Source organism: Balaenoptera physalus (assembly GCF_965194825.1).
Source record: "Balaenoptera physalus genome assembly, chromosome: 20".
Classification (NCBI taxonomy): Eukaryota; Metazoa; Chordata; class Mammalia; order Artiodactyla; family Balaenopteridae; genus Balaenoptera; species Balaenoptera physalus.
In genome coordinates this window covers 49,403,113-49,425,503 of record NC_138901.1, presented here as the reverse complement: position 1 = coordinate 49,425,503, position 22,391 = coordinate 49,403,113, and the positions used below count along the sequence as shown (strand labels likewise).

The following is a 22,391-nucleotide window of genomic DNA, read 5'->3' as shown; positions in this document are numbered from 1 at the left end:
CTATGAGATCCTGAGTTTAAAAAGGAAGTAATAAAAATACTGAAGGAATTAAGAAAGCTATTGATAAAAATGCCAACCACTGTAACAAGGAATTAGAAACTATAAAGAGGAGCCAATTAAAATTAGAAAACTCATTTGCTGAGACGAAAGCTGAGCTAAAGGCAAAGAACAGCAATCAAAAGAATGAATAAGTGATCTAGAAGATAGAATAATGGAAATCATCCAATCAGAACAGCAGACAGAAGACAAATGAAAAAAAAAAGAAAGCAATATGTTAGACCTATGGGATAATACAATGTGAGCCAATCTACACATAATAGGGATCCCAGAAGGAGAAGAAAGAGAAATGGGGATCGAAAATGTACTTGAAGAAATTGTGACTGAAAACTTCCCAAACCTAAAGTAAGAAACAGATATCCAGGTACGGGAAGCACAGAGGATCCAAAACAAGATGAACCCAAAAAGACCTACACCAAGATATATTATAATTAAAATGGCAAAAGTTAAAGAAAGGATTCTAAAGGCAGCAAAAGAAAAACAAAGAGTTAGCTACAAGGGAACCCCCATATCTATCAGCTGATGTCTCTACAGAAAAGCTACAGGCAAGAAATACTCAAAGCGCTGAAAGGGAAAAACCTGCAAACTAGGATACTCTACCCATCAAGATTATAATTTAGAATAGAAGGAGAAATCAATAATTTCTCAGACAAGCAAAAACTAAAAGAATACAGCAATACTAAACCTATCCTAAAAGAAAAATTGAAAGGTCTTCTCTAAATAGAAAAGAAGAATCTATAGGAAAGAGAAAATCACAATTGGAAAGTATTTCATTTGAATAAACCAAAACATAGATTAAAAAAAACAAAAAATAAAACCGTTTTGTAAAAGTGATGATAACTACAATGAACAGCAAAAGGATAACAACGGTGTAAAAGAGGACATCAAAATCATTAAATGTGGGGGAGGGGAGGAAGAAAATGCAGATTTTTTTTTTTTAAGAACGTGTTTTAGCCTATATGGCTACCAGCTAAAGCAAGTAGATATAGTATTGGCTTAACATACTTGAAAAACAGGGTAAGCACAAATAAAAAACAAACAGTAGATTCACAAACACCAAAAAGAAGAGAACTCAAGCATGACAGAAAAGAACACCATCAAACCACAAAAGGAAAAACAAAGAGAAAAAGAAACAAAGAAGAAATACAAAATCAACTGGAAAACAAGGTTTAAAATGACAATTAATATGTCTATCTATCAATAATTACCTTAAATATCAATGGATTAAATGCTCCAATCAAAAGACATAGGGCAGATTGGATAATAAAACAAGAGCCTACAATATGCTGCCTACAGGAGACCTACTTTAGAGCAAAGATCACACACAGATTGAACGTGAGGGGATGGGGACTTCCCTGGCAGTCCTGTGGTTAAGACTCTGAGCTTCCACTGCAGGGGGCACGGGTTCGATACCTGGTCGGGGAACTAAGATCCCGCGTGCTGTGTGGCCAAAAAAAACAAAAAAACAACAACAACAGAATGAATACCAGTGTATCCACCACCAGCTTAAGAAATAAAGGCTAACTTTAAAAGAAAAAAAAATAGAAAGTGAGGGGATGGAAAAAGATATTTCATGCAAATGGAAATGATAAGAAAGCACGGATAGCAATACTCATATCAGACAAAACAGACTTTAAACAAAGGCCATAAAGATAAAGAAGGACACTATATAATGATAAAAATATCAATACAGAGAGAGTATATTACACTTGTTAACATATATGCACCCAATATAGGAGCACCTAAATACATAAAACAAATACAGACATAAAGGGAGAAACTGACTGGAATACAATAATAGCAGGAGACTTTAACACCCCACTGACATCAATGGACAGATCTTCCAGACAGAATCAATAAGGCAACAGAGATCCTGGATGACACAACAGAACAAACAGAATTAATAGATATTTTCAGGACATTACATCCAAAAAACCTCAGAATACATATTCTTTTCAAGCTCACATGGAACATTTTCTAGGATAGACCACACACAAGGACACAAGACAAGCCTCAACAAATTTAAGAGGACAGAAATTATTTCAAGCATCTATTCTGACCACAACAGAATGAAACTCGAAATCAGCCACAGAAAGAGAAATGTGAAAAAAATGATTACATGCAGACTAAGCAACATGCTACTAAAAAACAAAGAGTCAATGATGAAATCAAAGAGGAAATTAAAAAATAACTTGAGACAAATGACAATGAAAACACAACCATACAAAATCTATGGGATGCAGCAAAAGCAGTCCTAAGAGAAGTTCAAGGCAATACTGGCCTTCCTCAAAAAACAAGAAAAGTCTCAAATAAAGAACCTAATCTACCACCTAAAAGAATTAGAAAAAGAAGAACAAACAACACCTAAAGAAGGAAGGAAATAATAAAGATCAGAGAGAAAATAAATAAAATAGAGATTTTAAAGTCTAGGGAAAAAAAATCAATAAAACCAAAAGCTGTTTTTTTAAAAAGGGTAATCAAAATCGACAAACTTCTGGCCAGGTTCACCAAGAAGAAAAGTGAGAGGACCCACATAAACAAAATAAGAAATGAGAGAGGAGAAATAACAACAGATACCACAGAAATACAAAAAAAAAAAAAAAAAAGAGAGAGAATATTATGAGCAATCATATGCCAACAAATTGGACAACATGGAAGAAATGGACAAGTTTCTAGAAACATATGGCACACCAAAACTGAATCGAGAAGAAACAGATAATTTGAATAGACTGCTCACTAGAAGTGAAATAGAATCTGTAACATAAAAAAAAAAAATCTCCCTGCAAACAGAAGTCATGGACCAGATGTCTTCACTGGGGAATTCTACCAAACATACAAAGCAGAAGTTATACCAATCCTTCTCAAACTCTTCCAAAAGACTGATTAGGAGGGAACACTCTAATAGTCATTCTGTGAAGCCACCATCAACCTGATACCAAAACCAGACAAAGACACTACCAAAAAAGAAAATTACAGGCTAACATCTTCGATGAACATAGATGCAAACATTCTCAACAAAATTTCAGCAAACCAAATTCGACAACACATAAAAAAGACCACACACCATGATCAAGTTGGATTCATCCCAGGGTCACAAGAATGGTTCAACATCCATTTTTGGGAACTTGGTCTACCACAAAGACACTGGGGCTGACAAGCACCTTTTGGGAGTCTTCCCTCCAGCTTATTAGTGCCTAGGACTTATCCACACACCAGCCAGGCAGCTCTACTCCTGGTTCCCCCACCGCCAGCCAACCAACAGACCAGCACCAGCCCTGGGACACCTCCAACAAGCAAGCCAGCACCAGTCCCGGGACTCCCTGGGCTGCACAGCCAGCTGTACCAAGATCCAGCTCCGGCCCACCAGCATCAGGCAGCTTCCACACAAGGCAAGGACTGGCAACCAACTGGGCTGGAAATCAGCCCCGCCTACCACTGCACCTATAGTAGTTGGCCCCAGCACTACAGAAGAGTCTGCTCAGACAAAATAGGGGGCACCCCTAGATCATATAGCTCTGGTGACCAGAGGGGAGTGTACTGCTGAGCCCAATAGGATATCTTCTACATAAAGCACTCCTCCAAGATTGGGAAACATAATCAACCTACCTATTACATACAAATAAACACAGTGAATTAGGCAAAATGAGGCAACAAAGGAATATGGTCCACATGAAGGAACAAGATAAAACCCTAGAAGAACTAAGTGAAATGGAAGTAGGCAATTTACCCAATAAAGAGTTCAAGGTAATGATCTTAAAGATGCTCAACACTTGGGAGAAAAATGGATGAACACAGTGAAAAGTTTAACAAAGAGTTAGAAAACATAACGAAGAACCTAGCTGAAGAATACAATAATTGAAATAAAAAATAGACTAAAAGGAATCAACAGTAGATTAGATAATACAGAGGAATGGATCAGCAAACTGGAATAGAGAGTAGTGGAAATGACCAAAGCTAAACAGAAAAAAAGAATTTAAAAAAAGGGGGGGGAACAGTTTAAGAGACCTCTGGGGTAACAGCAAGCTTACTAACATTTGTATTATAGGGGTCCCAGAAGGAAAAGAGAGAGAGAAAGGGACAGAGAACATATATGAAGACATAATAGCTGAAAACCTCCCTAACCTGGAGAACAGACGCAGGTCCAGGAAGCAGAGAGTGTCCCAAAGAAAATAAACACAAAGCAGTCCACACCAAGACACATTCTAATTAAAATGGTAAAAATTAAAGGTAAACAGAGAATCTTAAAAGCAGCAAGGGAAAAGCAACTAGCTATGTATAAGCAAACTCCGTACAAGCAAACTCCTACCAGACTGTCAGCTGACTTTTCAGCAGAAATTTTGCAGTGCAGAACGGAGTGGCACCATATATTTAAAGTAATAAAAGGAAAGAACCTACAAATAAGAATACTCTATCCAGCAAGAATATAATTCAGATTTGAAAGAGAGACAAAGCATTTTAGAGACAAGCAAAACCTAAGAGTTGAGCACCATTAAACTGGCTTTACAAGAAATGTTATGGGGACTTTGCTAAGTGGAAAAGACCACAACTATAAATAGAAAAATTATGAATGTAATAAAAATCTCATTGGTAAAGGCAAACATACTGTAAAGCTAGATCAGTTACTTATAAAAGCTAGTAGGAAGGTTAAAAAACAAAGGTAGTAAAATCATCTATATCCTCAATAAGTAATTAAGGGATACAAAAAAGAAAAGGATGTAAAATATGATATCAAAAACACTGAATGTGGGGAGGAGGGGAATACAAATGCAGGGTTGTTAGAATGCATTCAAACTTAAGAGATCATCAATTTAAAATAATCATTCAGGGGACTTCCCTGGTGGTGCAGTGGTCAAGAATCTACCTGCCAATGCAGGGGACATGGGTTCGATCCCTGGTTCAGGAAGATCCCACATGCAACAGAGCAACTAAGCCTGTGCACCCCAACTGCTAAGCCCACGTGCCCTAGAGCCTGCGCACTGCAACTACTGAGTCCACGTGCTGCAACTACTGAAGCCTGCGCGCCTAGAGCCCGTGCTCTGCAACAAGAGAAGCCCACGCACCACAATGAAGAGTAGTCCCCGCTCGCTGAAACTAGAGAGAAAGCCCGCATGCAGCAATGAAGATGCAACGCAGCCAAAAAATAATAAGATAAAATAATCATTCATATATAAATATTATTATTATATTATTATCAAGCATCTTTCCCGACCACAACAGTATCAGACTAGAAATCAATTACAGGAAAAAAACTGCAAAAACACAAACACATGGAAGCTAAACTATATGATATTAAACACTAAGTAATCAGTGGGTTACTGCAAAAATAAAAAAAATACCTGGAGACGAATGAAAATGGAAATACAATGAACCAAAAGCTATGGGACATAACAAAAGCAGTTCTAAGAGGGAAGTTTATAGCAATACAAGCCCACCTCGAGAAACAGGAAAAATCTCAAATAAACAACCTATCCTTAAATGTAAAGGAACTAGAAAAAGAAGAACAAACAAAATCCAAAGTTAGTAGAATGAAAAAATTATAAAGATCAGAGCAGAAATAAATAAAGGCTAAAAATACAACATAAAAAATCAATGAAAATAAGAGGTGGTTCTTCAAAAAGATAAACAAAATTGATAAACTTTTAGCCAGATTCATTAAGAAAAAAAGAGAGGGCCCAAATAAATAAAATCAGAAATGAAAGAGAAGTTACAACTGACATCACAGACTACAAATGTATTACAAATGAGATTACTATGAACAATTATACACCAATAAAATGGACAACCTAGAAGAAATAAATTCCTAGAAACATACAATCTCCCAAGAATGAATCAGGAAGAAATAGAAAATAGGAAGAGACCGATTGCCAGTAATGAACTGTATCAGTAATCAAAAAACTCCCAAGAAACAAAGTCCAGGACCAGATGGCTTCACAGATGAATTCAACCAAACATTTAAAGAAGAGTTAACACCTATCCTTCTCAAACTATTCCAAAAAGCTGAAGAGGAAGAAATGCTTCTGAACTTATTCTACAAGGCCAGCAAGATTTACAAAAATCAACATCCATTTATGATAAAAACTCTCAACAAAGTGGGTATAGAGGGAATATACCTTAACATATTAAAGGGCATATATGACAAACCTGAAGCCAACATTATACACAATGGTGAAAAGCTGAAAGCCTTTCTTCTAAGATCAGGAACAAGACAAGGATGACTACTCTTGTAACTTTTATTCAACATAGTACTGAAAGTCCTAGCTAGAGCAATTAGGAAGGAAAAGGAAATAAAAGGCATCTAAATTGGAAAGGAGGAAGCAAAATTATCACTTTTTGCAGATGGCCTGATACTATATATAAAAAAATCCTAAGGATGCCACCAAAAAGCTATTAGAACTCAACAGTGAATTCAGTAAAGTTGCAGGATACAAAATTAATGTACAGAAGTCTCTTGAGTTTCTATACAAATAACAACTATCAAAAAAAGAAAGAAATTAAGAAAACAATCCCATTTACAATTACATCAAAAAAAAAAAACCTAGGAATAATTCTAACCAAGGAGGTAAAAGACTTGTTCTCTGAAAACTATAAGACATTGATAAAAGAAATTGAAGATTACACAAACAAATGGAAGGATGTATTTACTCATGGATTGGAGAAATTCGTATTGTTAAAAATGCCCATACTACTCAGGGCAACCTACAGATTCAATGCAATCCCTATCAAAATACCAATGGCATTTTTCACAGAACTAGAACAAATTATTCTAAAATTTGTAAGGAACCATAAAACCCCAAATAGCTAAAACAATACTAAGAAAGAAGAACAAAGCTGATGGTATCATGCTCCCTGATTTCAAACTATACCACAATGCTACAGTTACCAAAACACTATGATACTGGCACAAGACAGACACACAGATCAATAAGAGAGAACAGAGAGCCCAGAACTAACCCACATTTATATGGTTAATTAATCCATGACAAAGGAAGCAAGAACACACAATGGGGAAAAGACAGCCTCTTCAATAAATGGTGTTGGGAAAACTAGAAAGCTACATGCAGAAGAATCAAATTGGACTACTCTCTCACACCATATACAAAAATAAACTCAAAATGGATTAAAACTCCTAGAAAAAAACATAGGTAGTACACACTATGAAATCAGTCTTAGGAATATTTTTTCAGATATGTCTTCTCAGGCAAGGAAAACAAAGCAAAAAATAAACAAATGAGACTACATGAAACTAAAAAGCTTTGCACAGGGAAGGAAACTGTCAACAAAATGAAAAGGCAGCCTACTGAATGGGAGAAGATATTTGCAGATGATATATGTGATAAGGGGTTAATATTCAAATTATACAAAGAAATCATACAACTCAACATCAAAACAAATAACCCAATTAAAAAATGGGTAGAGGGCCTGAATAGAAATTTTCCCAAAGAAGTCATAAAGGTGGCCAACAGATACATCAGGGAAATGCAAATCAAAAGCACAGTAAGATATCACCTCACACCTGTCAGAATGGCTATTAAACAGACAACAAATAACAAGTGTTGATGAGGATGTAGAGAAAAGGGAACCCTCGTGCACTATTGCTGGGGATGTACACTGGTGCAGCCACTATGGAAAACAGTATGGAGCTTCCTCAAAAATTAAAAATAGAACTACTAGACAATACAGCAATTCCACTTCTGTGTATTTTTCCGCAGAAAACAAAAACACTAATTTGAAAAGATTATACGCACCCCCATGTTCACTGCAGTTTTATTTACAATAGCCAAGATATGGAAGCAACCTAAGTGTCCAATGGATAAAGAAGACATGCTGCATATATACATACACACATATATATAATGGTGTGTGTCTGTGTGTGTGTGTGTATAAATAAAATGGAGTACTACTAAGCCATTAAAAAGGAGTGAAATCTTGCCATTTGTGAAACCATGGATGGACCCAGGGGATATTATGCTAAGTAAAATAAGTCAGACAGAGAAAGACAAATATATGATTTCACTTACATGTGGAATCTAAAAAACAAAACAAACAAACAAAATGGAAACAGACTCATAGATACAGGGAAGGTACAGGTGGTTTGCCAGAGGGGATGGGGGTGAGGGGATGAGTGAAACAGGTGAGGGAGATTAAGAGGTACAAACTTTCAGTTAGAAACTAAGTGAGTCATAGGGATGAAATGTACAGCATGAAGAATACAGGCAATGATACTGTAATAACTTTGTATGGTGACAGATGGTAACTAGATTTATCATGGTAACCATTTTGTAACATATAGAAATATCAAATCACTATGTTGTGCACTTAGAACTAACATAGTATTGCAGGTCCATTATAATTCAAAAAATAAAAAAATTAAAATACTATTTAGAACAGAATTAAATGAGCTATGAGTAATTAAATAAGAGCACAATACTACATGTTATCTCTTCTCACCATCTGAAAGTAAAAGAATAAAGGTAAAATTGGCTACAGGCCTAAGGATAAACTTCATGCTGTAAAGAGCAAAAAAAGACAATATATACAACCAATCATTTTGTTACAGACCAGGAAACTGTGAATATCCATTTGGGAGCTATTTTAATGAATTAATAAGAATATTCTGAAATCACCATATCAATTAATTATATGTAAACTGTCTTTCTATAATTCTTTTCTTAAAAATAAATGTATTTATTTATTTTTGGCTGCACTGGGTCTTCGTTGCTGCACGCGGGCTTTTCTCTAGTTGTGGCAAGCAGGGGTTACTCTTCGTTGTGGTGCACAGGCTTATTGCTGTGGCTTCCCTTGTTGTGGAGCACACGCTCTAGGTGCACAGGCTTCAGTAGTTGTGGCTCACGGGTTCTAGAGCACAGGCTCCGTAGTTGTGGCGCACGGGCTTAGTTGCTCCACGGCATGTGGGATCGTCCTGGACCAGGTCTCGAACCCCTGTCTCCTGCATTGGCAGGCGGATTCTTAACCACTGCGCCACCAAGGAAGCCCTTCTTTTTTATATTTATATCTTTTTTCTTAAAACGTTAAACAATTTGCTGTACCACTGAAAATATAAAGCTTGCCAAGCCCCTAAAAGAATACAGATTAATAAAGTCTTACACTAGGAAATAAGAGGTAAATATTACATCTCAGTTTTTAAAATAAAGAAAAAAACTTTTACAAAGTAAATAAATGACTTCACTGGGATCATACATGATCTGCCACATTTGTTAGGAAGCTTGGTTCCAAAGCCAGTGTTCTATGGCCCATCTACAGACATCATGTTGGTTCTATGTAAGGTACTGGAAACTAAAAGAGAACGTTTATCTTCCTGGCAATCTGGAGATAGTGGTCCTTATGGATATCTGACTCTTTGGTTTGGTTTCAAACACTTATTATGATGCCAGTCCTTGATTAGCTTGTCTGAAGACAGCCAGAATACCTGGCTCAACTGAAGTATTCTTAAATTTAAGGTGACCCCTACTGTCAATTGATGAAAATTCAGACCTATATTTTAAGAACTATTTTTAGTCACCTAAAAAAATTTGATGAGAAGGTCCTTCCTGTATATACTCTATAGAAAGACACTGCACATTTAGCCCTGTCATGAGGCTGGGGTGAGAGAGCACATAAAATCAGAAGCACACTTTTAAGTGTGCACACTCACATATGCAACACACACATACACACACTGCCACATGGGTTTATCTAATACTACAAAATATGAAAGTTAGTGACCTAGAAATAGAATGACAGCAAAATTAGTCAATTGTGAGCTACAGTCAAACTATGCTCATCTATATGGTACATGTTTCCCAGACATCAAGACAATTAACAGAAAACACCTGCTCTGAGCAGTTGCCCCTGACTCCTCTAAGCTTCCATGCAATGGTTCCTCAAGTGGTCCTAACCAGAACCTAGGTTTCTTTTCTTTATATACATATATATATACATTTTTGGGGGGGGCTGCACCATGTCTTAGTTGCAGCATGTGGGATCTTTTAGTTGTGGCATGCACACTTCCTAGCTGCAGCACGCATGTGGGATCTAGTTCCCCGACCAGGGATCAAACCCGGGCCCCCTGCGTTGGGAGCGTGGAGATCAAGATATTAAACATTTTAGGCCTTGTGGGCCAAATACATTTCTTCTTTTTCTGTTGCATACTCTTCCTTTTGTTTTTCCAAATGTAAAAATCATTCTTAGTTTGAAAGTTAAATGAAAATAGTTCATAGGCTGGACCATGAGCTATAGCATGGCACCTACTATAGATAAATCCTTGGTTAACATTTTGCCACATTTGCTTTGAAACTCTTTATCTAAAAATATATACTGTTATCATTACGTTATCATTCTTTTATTATTGAATAGGACTTGAGATAAATTCCTACCGTTGGTTCCAAAGAACTTCATATATTTCCTGAGAACAAGAACATTCCCTTGAAAAACAATAGATCAAATTTAGGAAATTTAGCATTGATATAATACTATTATACAGTGCATATATAGTCCATATTCAAATTTCACCAATTATCTCAATGTCCTTTATAGGAATTTTTTCCCAATCCAGGATCACCCATTGTGTTTAACCACCAGGTCTCTCCTAAGCCAGCTCCTGATATCTAGCTTAGACCAATTAGCTTTTGTTGCCCCTCCTATACTTAACTCTGGGACTATGAGACTTTCTCTCCCAACCAAAGCTCTCTGAAATAATCCAGCCTGGGTAGGACAAACCCAGAAATACTGCACGAGGAGGTCCAAGCACTAGAGAATCTCTCCCTGCCCACCACTACCCCATCCCCAGTAAATAATTCTCTTCCGTGAGTGAGGCACCACAGTGTCCACCCTCTTATCTTGTCAGAAAACAAGTTCTTTTGCTTCTATCAATTTAAGCTTTAAATTCACTGCCACTATCTAGTTTGAGCTCTCAGCATTTCTTTCCAATTATAAAATCTTCATAATCAGCCTCCCTTCTTTGATCTTTGACACTTGCCAATCTCTCTTCTACACTGCTACAAAAATAAACTTTCTATGTCATAAATGGAAATATAATATTTCTGTTGCACTTCAGTGTTCCCTCAAGACTTCAGAATAAAGCCTACATTTTTTAGTATTTAGTGGAGGAGGCTCCCTTCAGGAGCCCTTGCTTGTCTTTCCTTTTTACCTTTCTCTGATCCCATCCTTAGTTCTCATTACAACCTTAATTCAAAACACACCCACTTCAGTTCTGGATTTTGGATAATGCAATTTTATAGTTTTATTTAAAATTTTAAAATCATTGATAATTTGCTAATATGTGATTTAATTCAGTCCCTTTAACGAAAGGAAAAGGACAATAACATTCCTCACTGGATAGATCATATGGGCAGGTCTGAAGAAGACAGAAAACCTACTGAAATTCTCTAATTTTCAATATCAATGAAAGACCAATTGCTCCAAAAACACATATCTTGGGCTTCCCTGGTGGCACAGTGGTTAAGAATCCTCCTGCCAATGCAGGGGACACAGGTTTGAGCCCTGGTCTGGGAAGATCCCACATGCCGTGGAGCAACTAAGCCCATGCACCACAACTACTGAGCCTGCACTCTAGAGACCACAAGCCACAACTACTGAGCCCACACATCACAACTACGGAAGCCCGCGCACCTAGAGCCTGTGCTCCACAACAAGAGAAGCCACTGCAATAAGAAGCCCATGCATCGCAACGAAGAGTAGCTCCCGCTCACCGCAACTAGAGAAAGCCCGTGCGTAGCAACGAAGACCCAATGCAGCCAAAAATAAATAAATAAGTAAATAAATAAATAAATAAAAATAAAAAACTAAAAACACATATCTTTAGAGTAGGATATATGAAAAGTCTACGCAAGTACAGATAATATCAAACATAAATCAAGGGAAATTTCACCACTAATTTTTGCCATGTTTCTGTTAGACTGTCCCAAAAGCCCAAACAAGAATCAAAGCAGTCAGTGTATGTAAAACAATTGTATGAAACTACTGGAGAGCAACAAACGTAGGCAAAGCTTTCAAGACTAGAAGCCTTGAGAGAAGAACAGTATCCAATGTGAGCAATAAATTTACTCCAGCTTCATCCCTGAACTTGTGGTATGACAGGAAAACAAGAGTCCAAGGAGGAAGCTAGGCTGAGGAGAGAGGCCAGAGATAGGAGCTTCCAAAGCACCTGGAACTTAAAAAGCACAATCGTGGTTTAAGAAGATGTGGTATATACATGATGGAATACTACTCAGCCACAAAAAAGAGTGAAATATTGCCATTTGCAACAGCATGAATGATGTAGAAAATAGCATACAAAGTCAAGTCAGACAGAAAAAGATAAATATTATATGATATCACTTATACGTGAAATCTAAAAAATAATACAAATAAATCTACATACAAAACAGAAACAAACTCACAGACATAGAAAACAAACTTTTGGTTACCAAAAGGGAAAGCGAGGGGGGAAGGGATAAATTAGGAGTGTGGGATTAATACATACCAACTACTATACCTAAAATAGATAAGCAACAAGGATTTACTGTATAGCACAGGGAACTATATTCAATATCTTACAATAACTTGTAATGAAAAGTAATCTGAAATATATATAACTGAATCACTCTGCTATACACCTGAAACTAACATAATATTGCAAATCAACAATATTTCAATGTTTTTAAAGGTTAATATATTGGAAAAAAAGGCATAATCACAGAAGAGGGAGCTGAAAAGAAGCAGCTCGAAAATCTGCGAATTCTCCTCAAGTAAACAGTCAACTACTAAGTATATACTGCCTAAGACTCCCAGAAACCCAAAAGAAAACAGCAGTTGGAAGACTAAAGAGATAAGCAGAGCTTTCAGAAGACAAAAAGTGCTGGAGAGAAGGAGGTTGGAATTCAAACCCCACCAAACTGCTTGAGCTTTTTTTTTTTTTTAATAAATTTATTTATTTATTTATTTAATTTATTTTGCCTGCGTTGGGTCTTCGTTGCTGCACACGGGCTTTCTCTAGTTGCAGCGAGTGGGGGCTACTCTTCGTTGCAGTGTGCAGGCTTCTCATTGCAGTGGCTTCTCTTGTGGAGCACGGGCTCTAGGCGTGTGGGCTTCAGTAATTGTGGCTCGCGGGCTCTAGAGCACAGGCTCAGTAGTTGTGGTGCACCGGCTTAGTTGCTCTGCGGCATGTGGGATCTTCCCAGCCCAGGGCTCAAACCCATGTCCCCTGCAGTGGCAGGCGGATTCTTAATCACTGCGCCACCAGGGAAGCCCTGCTTGAGCTTTGATAAACACCCTAGACAGTCAGTTGGGATTCTAGAAGAGCCATGGTTTAAGAGTAAGGGCAAAGGCCTAGTAATAAGGGCAAAACTGACATCAACTAGCCCTAATAAAGCCTAAAACCAAGCCTCAAGGTGATTCAACACTATACTATCAGCTTACCAAAAGAAACCACAACTGTCTTTGAAGAAAAGTAGAACCATCCAAAACATCTACAAATTCTCCTCTACAAAGAAGAGTAACCAATCACAAATTGTAAGGCATGCTAAAAAGTAGACCAAATACTGAAAAGGAAAAAACTGGAAATATAAATAGGCCCAATGGGGACTCAAATACTGGAGTTACTGACCGTCTTAAAAAAAAAAGGAGGGGGGGTACTTCCCTGTTGGTCCAGTGGCTAAGGCTCCAAGCTCCCAATGCAGGGGGCCTAGGTTTGATCCCTGGTCATGGAACTAGATCCCACAGGCTGCAACTAAGAATTTGCATGCCACAACTAAAGATCCCACATGCCGCGACTAAAGATTCCGCATGCCACAACTAAAAGATCCTGCACACCACAACTAAAAGATCTCGCATGCTGCAACTAAAAAAGTAAATAAAGATCCCTCATGCCTCAATGAAGATCCCACACACTGCAACTAAGACCCAGAGCAGCCAAATAAATAAATAAAATATTAAAAAAAAAAGGGAATCAAATGGACATTTTAGAAGTAAAATATATGAGAAAAACTTCACAAAACACAGGAGAAAGAGCTGAAATACTGTACAGTTTTTACATTGTTTGAGAAGTGGTAAAAGTGCTCATTTAAGTTAACTATAGTAAGTCAAGAATATATAGTATAATCTCTAGGGTAACAATTAATAATAAAGGACTGTATAACCAAAAGATTAATGTGAGAAAAAAATATATTAATCATATCTTCTAAATTGCTGTAATCTGATGCTTTGACAGCTAGGACCTTGCTAACAGGAAGAGACTACACTCCCAGAGCTAGCTAATTCCTAGAGAGAAAAAACAAGCACTTCTTTCATATACAAACCACAAATCCAAAGCCTGTATCTCCAATGACTTCACACTATGGGCCCCTACACCATATTCTAATCACCACAGGGCCGAGAACCAGACAACTAGGGACATCCCCTCTACCCACAGCCTGCTGAAATTAAAGTAGTTAATCCAAAACTTGCTTACCCTGCTTCACTTGTTTATTCCCACAGAAACCACAATAAAGGCTCTTGCCCATGCTTTTTCCCTTGCTTTCTCACTTATACCAGTGTTTCCCCAAGTGGCCCTCTCTGGCATGGCATGCCCTCTTCTCTTGGAATCTGTGAGTATAATAAACTATCTTTTCTTTTTTTTTTAAAGACTTATTATTTTATTTATTTTTGGCTACATCGGGTCTTAGTTGTGCAGCACTCAGGCTTCCCTCTAGTTGTGGTGCGCAGGCTTAGTTGCCCCATGGCATGTGGGATCTTAGTTCCCTTACTAGGGATCGAACCCCTGTCCCCTGCATTGAAAGGGGGATTCTTTACCACTGGACCATCAGGGAAATCCCTAAACTATCTTTTCAATGGCAGTTGTTAACTGATCTTTGGTCTTTCCATACCTGAATTAAAACCTATATTTTAAAACAAAAGAACAATAAACACTTGATTAATTCAAAAGATAGCAAGAATGAGGAATAAAGAAAGAACAGATAGGATAAACAAAAAAGGAAAACAGACTTATGCCCAACTATGTTAGTAATAGCATCAAATATAGATGGGCAAAACACTCCAATTAAAACAAAGATGAGATAGAGAAAAAGCTCCTTGACATTGGTCTTGGCAGCAATTTTCTGGATATGACACCCAAAGCACAAACAACAAAAGCAAAATTAAGTAAGTGGGACTGCATCAAATTAAAAAGCTTCTGCACAGCAAAAGAAACAATCAACAAAATGGAAGGGTAATCTATGGAATGGGAGAAAATATCTGCAAATCATGTATCTGATAAGGGGTTAATATCCAAAATATATACAGAACTCATAAAACTCAATAGCAAAAAACAAACAAAAACAAAAAACCAACCTAATTAAAATATAGGCAGAGGACCTGAATAGACATTTTTTCAAAGAAGACGTATGTCAACAGGTACATGAAAATATCACTAATCATTAGGGAAATGCAAATCAAAACCACAATGATATGTCACCTTACACCTGTCAGAATGGCTATTATGAAAAAGACAAGTGATAACAAGTGTTGGCAAGAGTGTGCAGTGGCCATAAACTGGTATGGCCACTATGGAAAACAGTACGGAGGCTCCTCAAAAAATTAAAAATACCATATGATCCAGCAATCCTACTTCTGGATATATACCCAAATGAATGGGAATTGCAATTTAAAGAGATATCTGCACCTCCATGTTCATTACAGCATTATTCACAATAGTCAAGACATGGAAACAACCATATCTTGAAGTGTCCATCAAAGGAGGAATGGATTAAGAAGATGCAGTGTGTGCCCATACAAACAACAGAATATTATTCAGCCATGAAAAAGAAGAAAATTCTGCTGTTCGCAACAACCTGGATGAAACGTGAGGGCGTCATGCTATGTGAAATAAGTAAGACAGAGAAAGACAAATACTGTTTATTATCACTTATATGTGGAATCTAAAAAAGCTGAACTCAGAGGAACAGAGAATAGAGTGATGGTTACCAGGGGTTGGGGGTAGGGAAGATAATGATCAAAGGGTACAAGTTATAAGATTAACAAATTCTGGGAATCTAATGTACAACATGGGGATTACAACTAATAATACTTTATTATATACATGAAAGCTGCTAAAAGAGTAGATCATAAATGTTCTCACTACAAAAAGGAAATGGTAATTATGTGACAGGATGGAGGTGTTAGCTAATGATATAGTAGTAATCATTTTGCAATATATAAATGTATCAAATCAACACGCTGTACACCTTAAACTTACACAATGTTATATGTCAATTATATCACAATAAAAGTGGAAAAAAATTCGTGGAGGAAAAAAAACAAAGATGAGAAATACTTTAGAATAAAGTTCCAGAAATAATAAATGAAAAGGAAAAAGAAATACACTACATAAGCATTAGCCAAAGAAAGCTATCATTAATATCAAAGTAGATTTTAAAGCAAGAAATACTAAGAAAGGTAAAGAGTGGAATTTTAATGATAATGGGACAATTCAACAAGATACAATAATCCTAAATTTGTACATTCCCAGTAACATAGGTCAGAAATGTATAAAGTAAAACAAGATACAGCTAAAAAGCAAAATAGATAAATCCACTATCAGTGGAGATTTTTAAATACTGATAGAACACACAGACCAAAAACAAACTAGTAAAATCAGAAAGGACCCAAAAGATCTGAAGAATATAACCAACAAATGTTACCTACTTGACATACATAGATAATCACACCCAATAAACTGCAGAATATATATAATTTTCCAGTGCACATACTAGAAGAAAATATTCACAAAACATATATTGATTGACCAAGTATCCTGGAAATTCTACAAACTCAATTTAAAAAGAAAGCCCAATTTTCAAAAAATGGGCAAAATATTTGAACAGATACTTCCAAAGATATGTGAATGATCATTAAGTCTATGAAAAAGAGCTCAACATCATCAATCAGCAGGGAAACGTACATTAAAACCTAACTGAAATACAATTATACACCCACCAGAATAACTCAAATTAAAATGACTGTCAATATCTAATGCTGGCAAGGATATGGAGCAAAAAGAATTCTCATACACTGTAGATGGGAATGTAAACTTTCTACTTAGTGAAAAAGTCTGGCAATCGGCATAGAACTAAACATACACCTGCCCTATGATCCAACAACTCCAACAAATCTTAGGTATTTACTTAAAAGAAATGAAAGATTGGGTCCACAAAAAGACTTGTAAGTCAAAAGACTTTAAATCAAAAAAGGTTATAAAAAACAAAGAAGGACATTATTTATTAATAAAGGTTCAATACAGCAAGAAGGTATAACAATTATAAACATTTACACACCTATGGACAGATAAGTAAGTATATACAGTTCTACAATAATAGTTGGAGACTTCAATAACCCACTCATAATAAAGGAGAGGACAACCAGACAGAAGATAAGCAGGGAAATAGAGGACTTAACACAATAAACCAACTAGATCTAACAGAATATGCATTCTACACACAACAATAGAATACACAGTCTTCTCAAGTGCACATGGGACATTTTTCAGGACAGACCATATGTTATGCCAAAAATCAAGTCTCAGTAGATTTTAAAAGATAGATATCATACAAAGTATCTTCTCTGACCTCAGTGGGATAAAGTCAGAAATCAATAACGAAAATGGAAAAATGGAAAATTCACAAAATTGTAAAAATTAAACAGCACACTTTTAAACAACCAATGTATCAAAGAAGAAGTCACAAGGCATATTAGAAATACTGAAAGCTGAATTAATACAAAAATACAACATACCAAAACTTATGGAACCAAGTGAAAGAAGTGCTCAGGAGGAAATTTATAGCTATAAACACATTAAAAAACAAGAAAGATCTCAAATTAACAACCTAACTTTACAACTTAAAAGCCAGAAAAAGAAAAACAAACTGAACTCAAAGCCAGCAGAAGGAAGGAAATAATAAAGATTAAAGCAGAGATAAGTGAAAGAATCAAAAAATAGAGAAAATCATTGAAATCAAAAGTTGGTTCTTCAAAAAGATCAACAAAATTGATAAACCTTTACCTACACAGACTAAGAAAAAAGAGAAGACCCAAATTACTACAATTAGAAATGGAAGTGGGAACATTACTACTGATTCTACAGAAATAAAAAGGATTATAAGAGTACTATGCAAACAAATTAGACAAAATGGGCAAATTCCTAAAAACAAAACATACCAAGACTAAAGGATGAAAAAATAGAAAACCTGAATAGTATTACTTATTATTATTATTACTTACTATAACTAGTAAAGAGATTGAATAAGTCATCAAAAATTTCCCAAAAAAGAAGAGCCCTTAAATGAGAAAACAACCTGATTAAAAAATTGAGCCAAAGACCTTAACAGAGGTCTATATATCAGGTATGTATCTGTATATATCAAAGAATATATACAGGTGGCAAATAAGCATTTGTAAAGATGGTCCACATCATATATTATCAGGGAAATGGAAATAACAATGAGATAACGCTACACACTAATTAGAACGGCCAAAATCTGGAACACTGATAGCACCAAAGGTTGGTGAGGATGTGGAACAACAGGAACTCTCATTCACTGCTGGTAGGAATGCAAAATGGAACAGCCACTTCAGAACATAGTTTGGCAGTTTCTTACAAAATTAAACATACTCTTACTTATCCAGCAATAGCACTTGGTATTTGCTTAAAGGAATTGAAAACTTACATCTACACAAAAACCTGCACACAGAGCTTTTTTCAGGGCAGTGAAAATACTCTATATGATACTATAATGATACTTGTCATTATACATTTGTCCAAACCCAAAGAATGTACAAGACTAAGAACGAACCCTGATATAAACTATGATGAGTATGCTACGTCAATGTAGGTTCATCAGAACATGGTTCATTGAACAGTACAAAACATTGCTAAACAAAATTAAATAAGACCTAAATAAATGTTTAGAAAGACATGCTGCGTTCATGGATTGTAAGACTTAATATTGTTAAGATGCCAATACTACCAAACATGATCTACAGATTTAAACAATCCCTATCAAAATTCCAACAGGCTTTTTCACAGAAATGGAAAAGCTAGTCTTTAAATTCATATGGAATTGGGAGGAGTCCCAAATAGCCAAAACTGTCCTTAAAGAGAATAATAAAGTTATTCCTGATCTCAAACTCACTACAAAGCTACAGTAATCAAAACATGCTAGTAAAAAAAAAAAAAAAATGCTAGTATGCTAGTGTGGTACTAGCATAAAGACAAATGGAATAGAACAGAGAGTTCAGAAATAAATGTATACAATATGGCCAAGTGATTTGACAAGGATGTCAAGACAATTCAGTGGGGAACAACAGTCTCTTCAACAGATAGTACTGGGACAACTGGATTTCCATATGCAAAAAATGAAGTTGGACCTCCACCTCACAACATATACAAAAATTAACTCAAAATGGATCAATTACCTAAATAGAAGAGTTAAGACCATAAAACTCTTAGAAGAAAACACAGGGGTAAATCTTTATGACCTTGGATTCGGCTATGAATTCTTAGACATGATAGCAAAAGCATGAGCAACGAAAGAAAAAACAGATAAACTGGATTTCATTCAAAGTTTAAACTTTTGTATATCAAATGACATTATCAAGAAAGAGAAAAGATAAACTACAGAATGCGAGAAAATATTTTCAAATCATGTATCCAATAATTTAATATTCAAAATACATGAAGAACCCTTACGACTCAACAACAAAGAGACAAAAAACCCAACTTTTAAAACGGGAAAAAGACTTGAACAGACATTTCTCCAAAGAAGATACACAAATGGCCAATAGGCACATGAAAAAATGCTCGACATATGCCATTAGGGAAATGCAAATCAAAACTACAAGATACTACTGCAGACCTAGTAGGATGGCTAAAATCAAAATAACAGACAATAATAGGCATTTGCAAGGACATGGAGTAATTGGAACACTGGTACACTGCTGATGGGAATGGAAATGAAGCAGCCACTCTGGTGCAGTTTGGCAGTTCCTCAAAAAGTTAAACATAGAATTACTATGTAATTCAGTATTTTCACTTCTAGGTACATACCAAAATTTGAAAACAGGGACTCAAACAGATACTTGTACACCAATGTTCACTGTAGCATTTATTCACAATAGGCAAAAGGTAGACACAATCGAGTGCCCATCAACAGATGAATGGATAAACAAACCATGGTATATACAAACAATGGAATATTATTCAGCTATAAAAAGGAATGAAGTACTGATACATGCTACAACATCAAAGACCCACCAAGTGATTATGCTACACATTATGCTAAGTGAAATTAGCTATACATGAAAGTACAAATATTGTATGATTCCACTTATATGAAATATCTAGACTAGGCAAATTCATAGAGACAAAAGGTAGATTAGAGGTTACCACCGGCTGGGTAGAGGGGGAAATGAGGAGTTATTGCTAATAAATACAGAGCTTCTGTTTGGGGTGATGAAAAAGTTTTGAAAATAGATAGTGGTAATAATGGTTGTAAACATTGCGAGTATAATTAATGCCACAAATTGTACACTTAAAAATGGTTAAAATGGCAAATCTGGTGTTTTCTGGGTTTTTTTAAGTACAAAATACACACATACGGGGCTTCCCTGGTGGCACAGCGGTTGAGAATCTGCCTGCCAATGCAGGGGACACGGGTTCGGGCCCTGGTCTGGGAAGATCCCACATGCCGCGGAGCAACTAGGCCCATGAGCCACAATTACTAAGCCTGCGCGTCTGGAGCCTGTGCTCTGCAACAAGAGAGGCCGCGATAGTGAGAAGCCCGCGCACTGCGATGAAGAGTGGCCCCCGCTTGCCGCAACTAGAGAAAGCCCTCGCACAGAAACGAAGACCCAACACAGCCAAAAATAAATTAATTAATTAAAAAAAACAAAAAACAAACAAAAAAAAACACACATACGCACACAAGAAAAAAAAACTTTGGTACATAGCCTTCTGCCAAATAATAATCCTAGATTTCCACAAAACTAAAACTCACTCCGTATGGAACTTTACAGAAGTCAGTGTTCTGCAATATTTAATTCTATAGCAATGCAAGTCATGTGACTCCTAAAAACAGTGTGCTAAAAATTCTAAACACTAAGTCAAAGCAAAATAATATTCGTTTCCATTTTTTCAATAATCCAAGAAACTCAATAAATAAAGCTATTTTCTTATTATACACACACACACACATATGCAAGTGACTATAAAATGGACTATGGCCTCTGTCTGTCTCTTTATGTTATTGTTTTTCATTTTGCCAGGACTGGATTTTGAGTAAATCCTGGTCACTGACATTAAGCCTTTAACACTTACAAAATACACTGCTCCAAAGCTTCCATGGCCAATTTCTCTGAGATCTGTGAAGAGCTTCTCTGGATCTTCTTTGAAGAAGAGCTCTGCAATTTCAGGGTCCTTCAGGCTGCCCGCACGGTTAGTTGATGGCATCCTGCTGGGCAATCAGCTGTCTGATTCTAATTTTATATTGCTATCCCAATCCTTGGTTCATCTGTATGAATGAAGCCACGCTGGCATAAACTATTGTAGAGAAATAAGAAAAGAAAAAAGTCAGGAAAACCAAAAGGTGCTAAGAATAATTAGTATAAGATCATTTTCTGATAGCATATATAAAATTCTCTCAGGCCTAGAATTTCACTGAGAAGGAAGTGTGATCTACTAGTGCAGTAGTTCCTAAATCTGGCTCATCATCACAATCACCTGTGGTGCTTAAAAAAATGAGTCCTACTATACACAGGGTAAGTTTTACCGTACATATACTTTTAAATATTAAATAAATCTTTATATCTTGGAAGGCTTATCTAATCCTTATCTAATTCTGAGGTAGTGAGCCCACTGGCAGACAAGATAATAGAACACACAGACCATTAAAAAAACATGCATGACAATTTAAGATGTACCCGTAAATAGGTTTCTAACAACAGGAAGATTCCCATCTAGTAATGATTTTCAAATATAAGAAAATACACAAAGGATTTAACTCAGTTAGCTGTCTTTCTTTTCCTTTCAGATACCGTATGCCAGTGTTCAATCAACTCTAACACAAACATTCCAAAGAAAAATGCAGTGGGAGAAAGTAATGAATTTAATGAAGACAACTGCTTCCCCTGTAAACCTGACTCACATTAAAATATGGCCTTTATCAAATCTGCTTCATTAGATAAGTAGACATTACAGATAACCAATAAATTCCCTGGTGGTTCTGCTATCAGTTCCTCTATATCAGATACCCAATTTAAAAAATGGCTGTCATTACTGAGAAACTTCAGAACCTGGGTTCTGGAATGTT

The 22,391-nt window shown here is 36.2% G+C and overlaps 1 protein-coding gene across 4 annotated transcripts in view; it reads right to left on the bottom strand.

Annotated features, from left to right (window-relative positions):
* Positions 1-22,391, bottom strand: part of TAOK1 (TAO kinase 1) — a 166,257-nt gene that overhangs the window by 83,091 nt on the left and 60,775 nt on the right. For all 4 annotated transcript variants that reach the window (XM_082442795.1, XM_082442793.1, XM_082442792.1 and 1 more), the window contains one exon: positions 21,401-21,622. In XM_082442795.1, coding sequence (XP_082298921.1) covers positions 21,401-21,532 — 132 coding nt within the window. In that variant the 5' untranslated portion in view covers positions 21,533-21,622. The remainder of the gene's footprint in view (positions 1-21,400; positions 21,623-22,391) is intronic.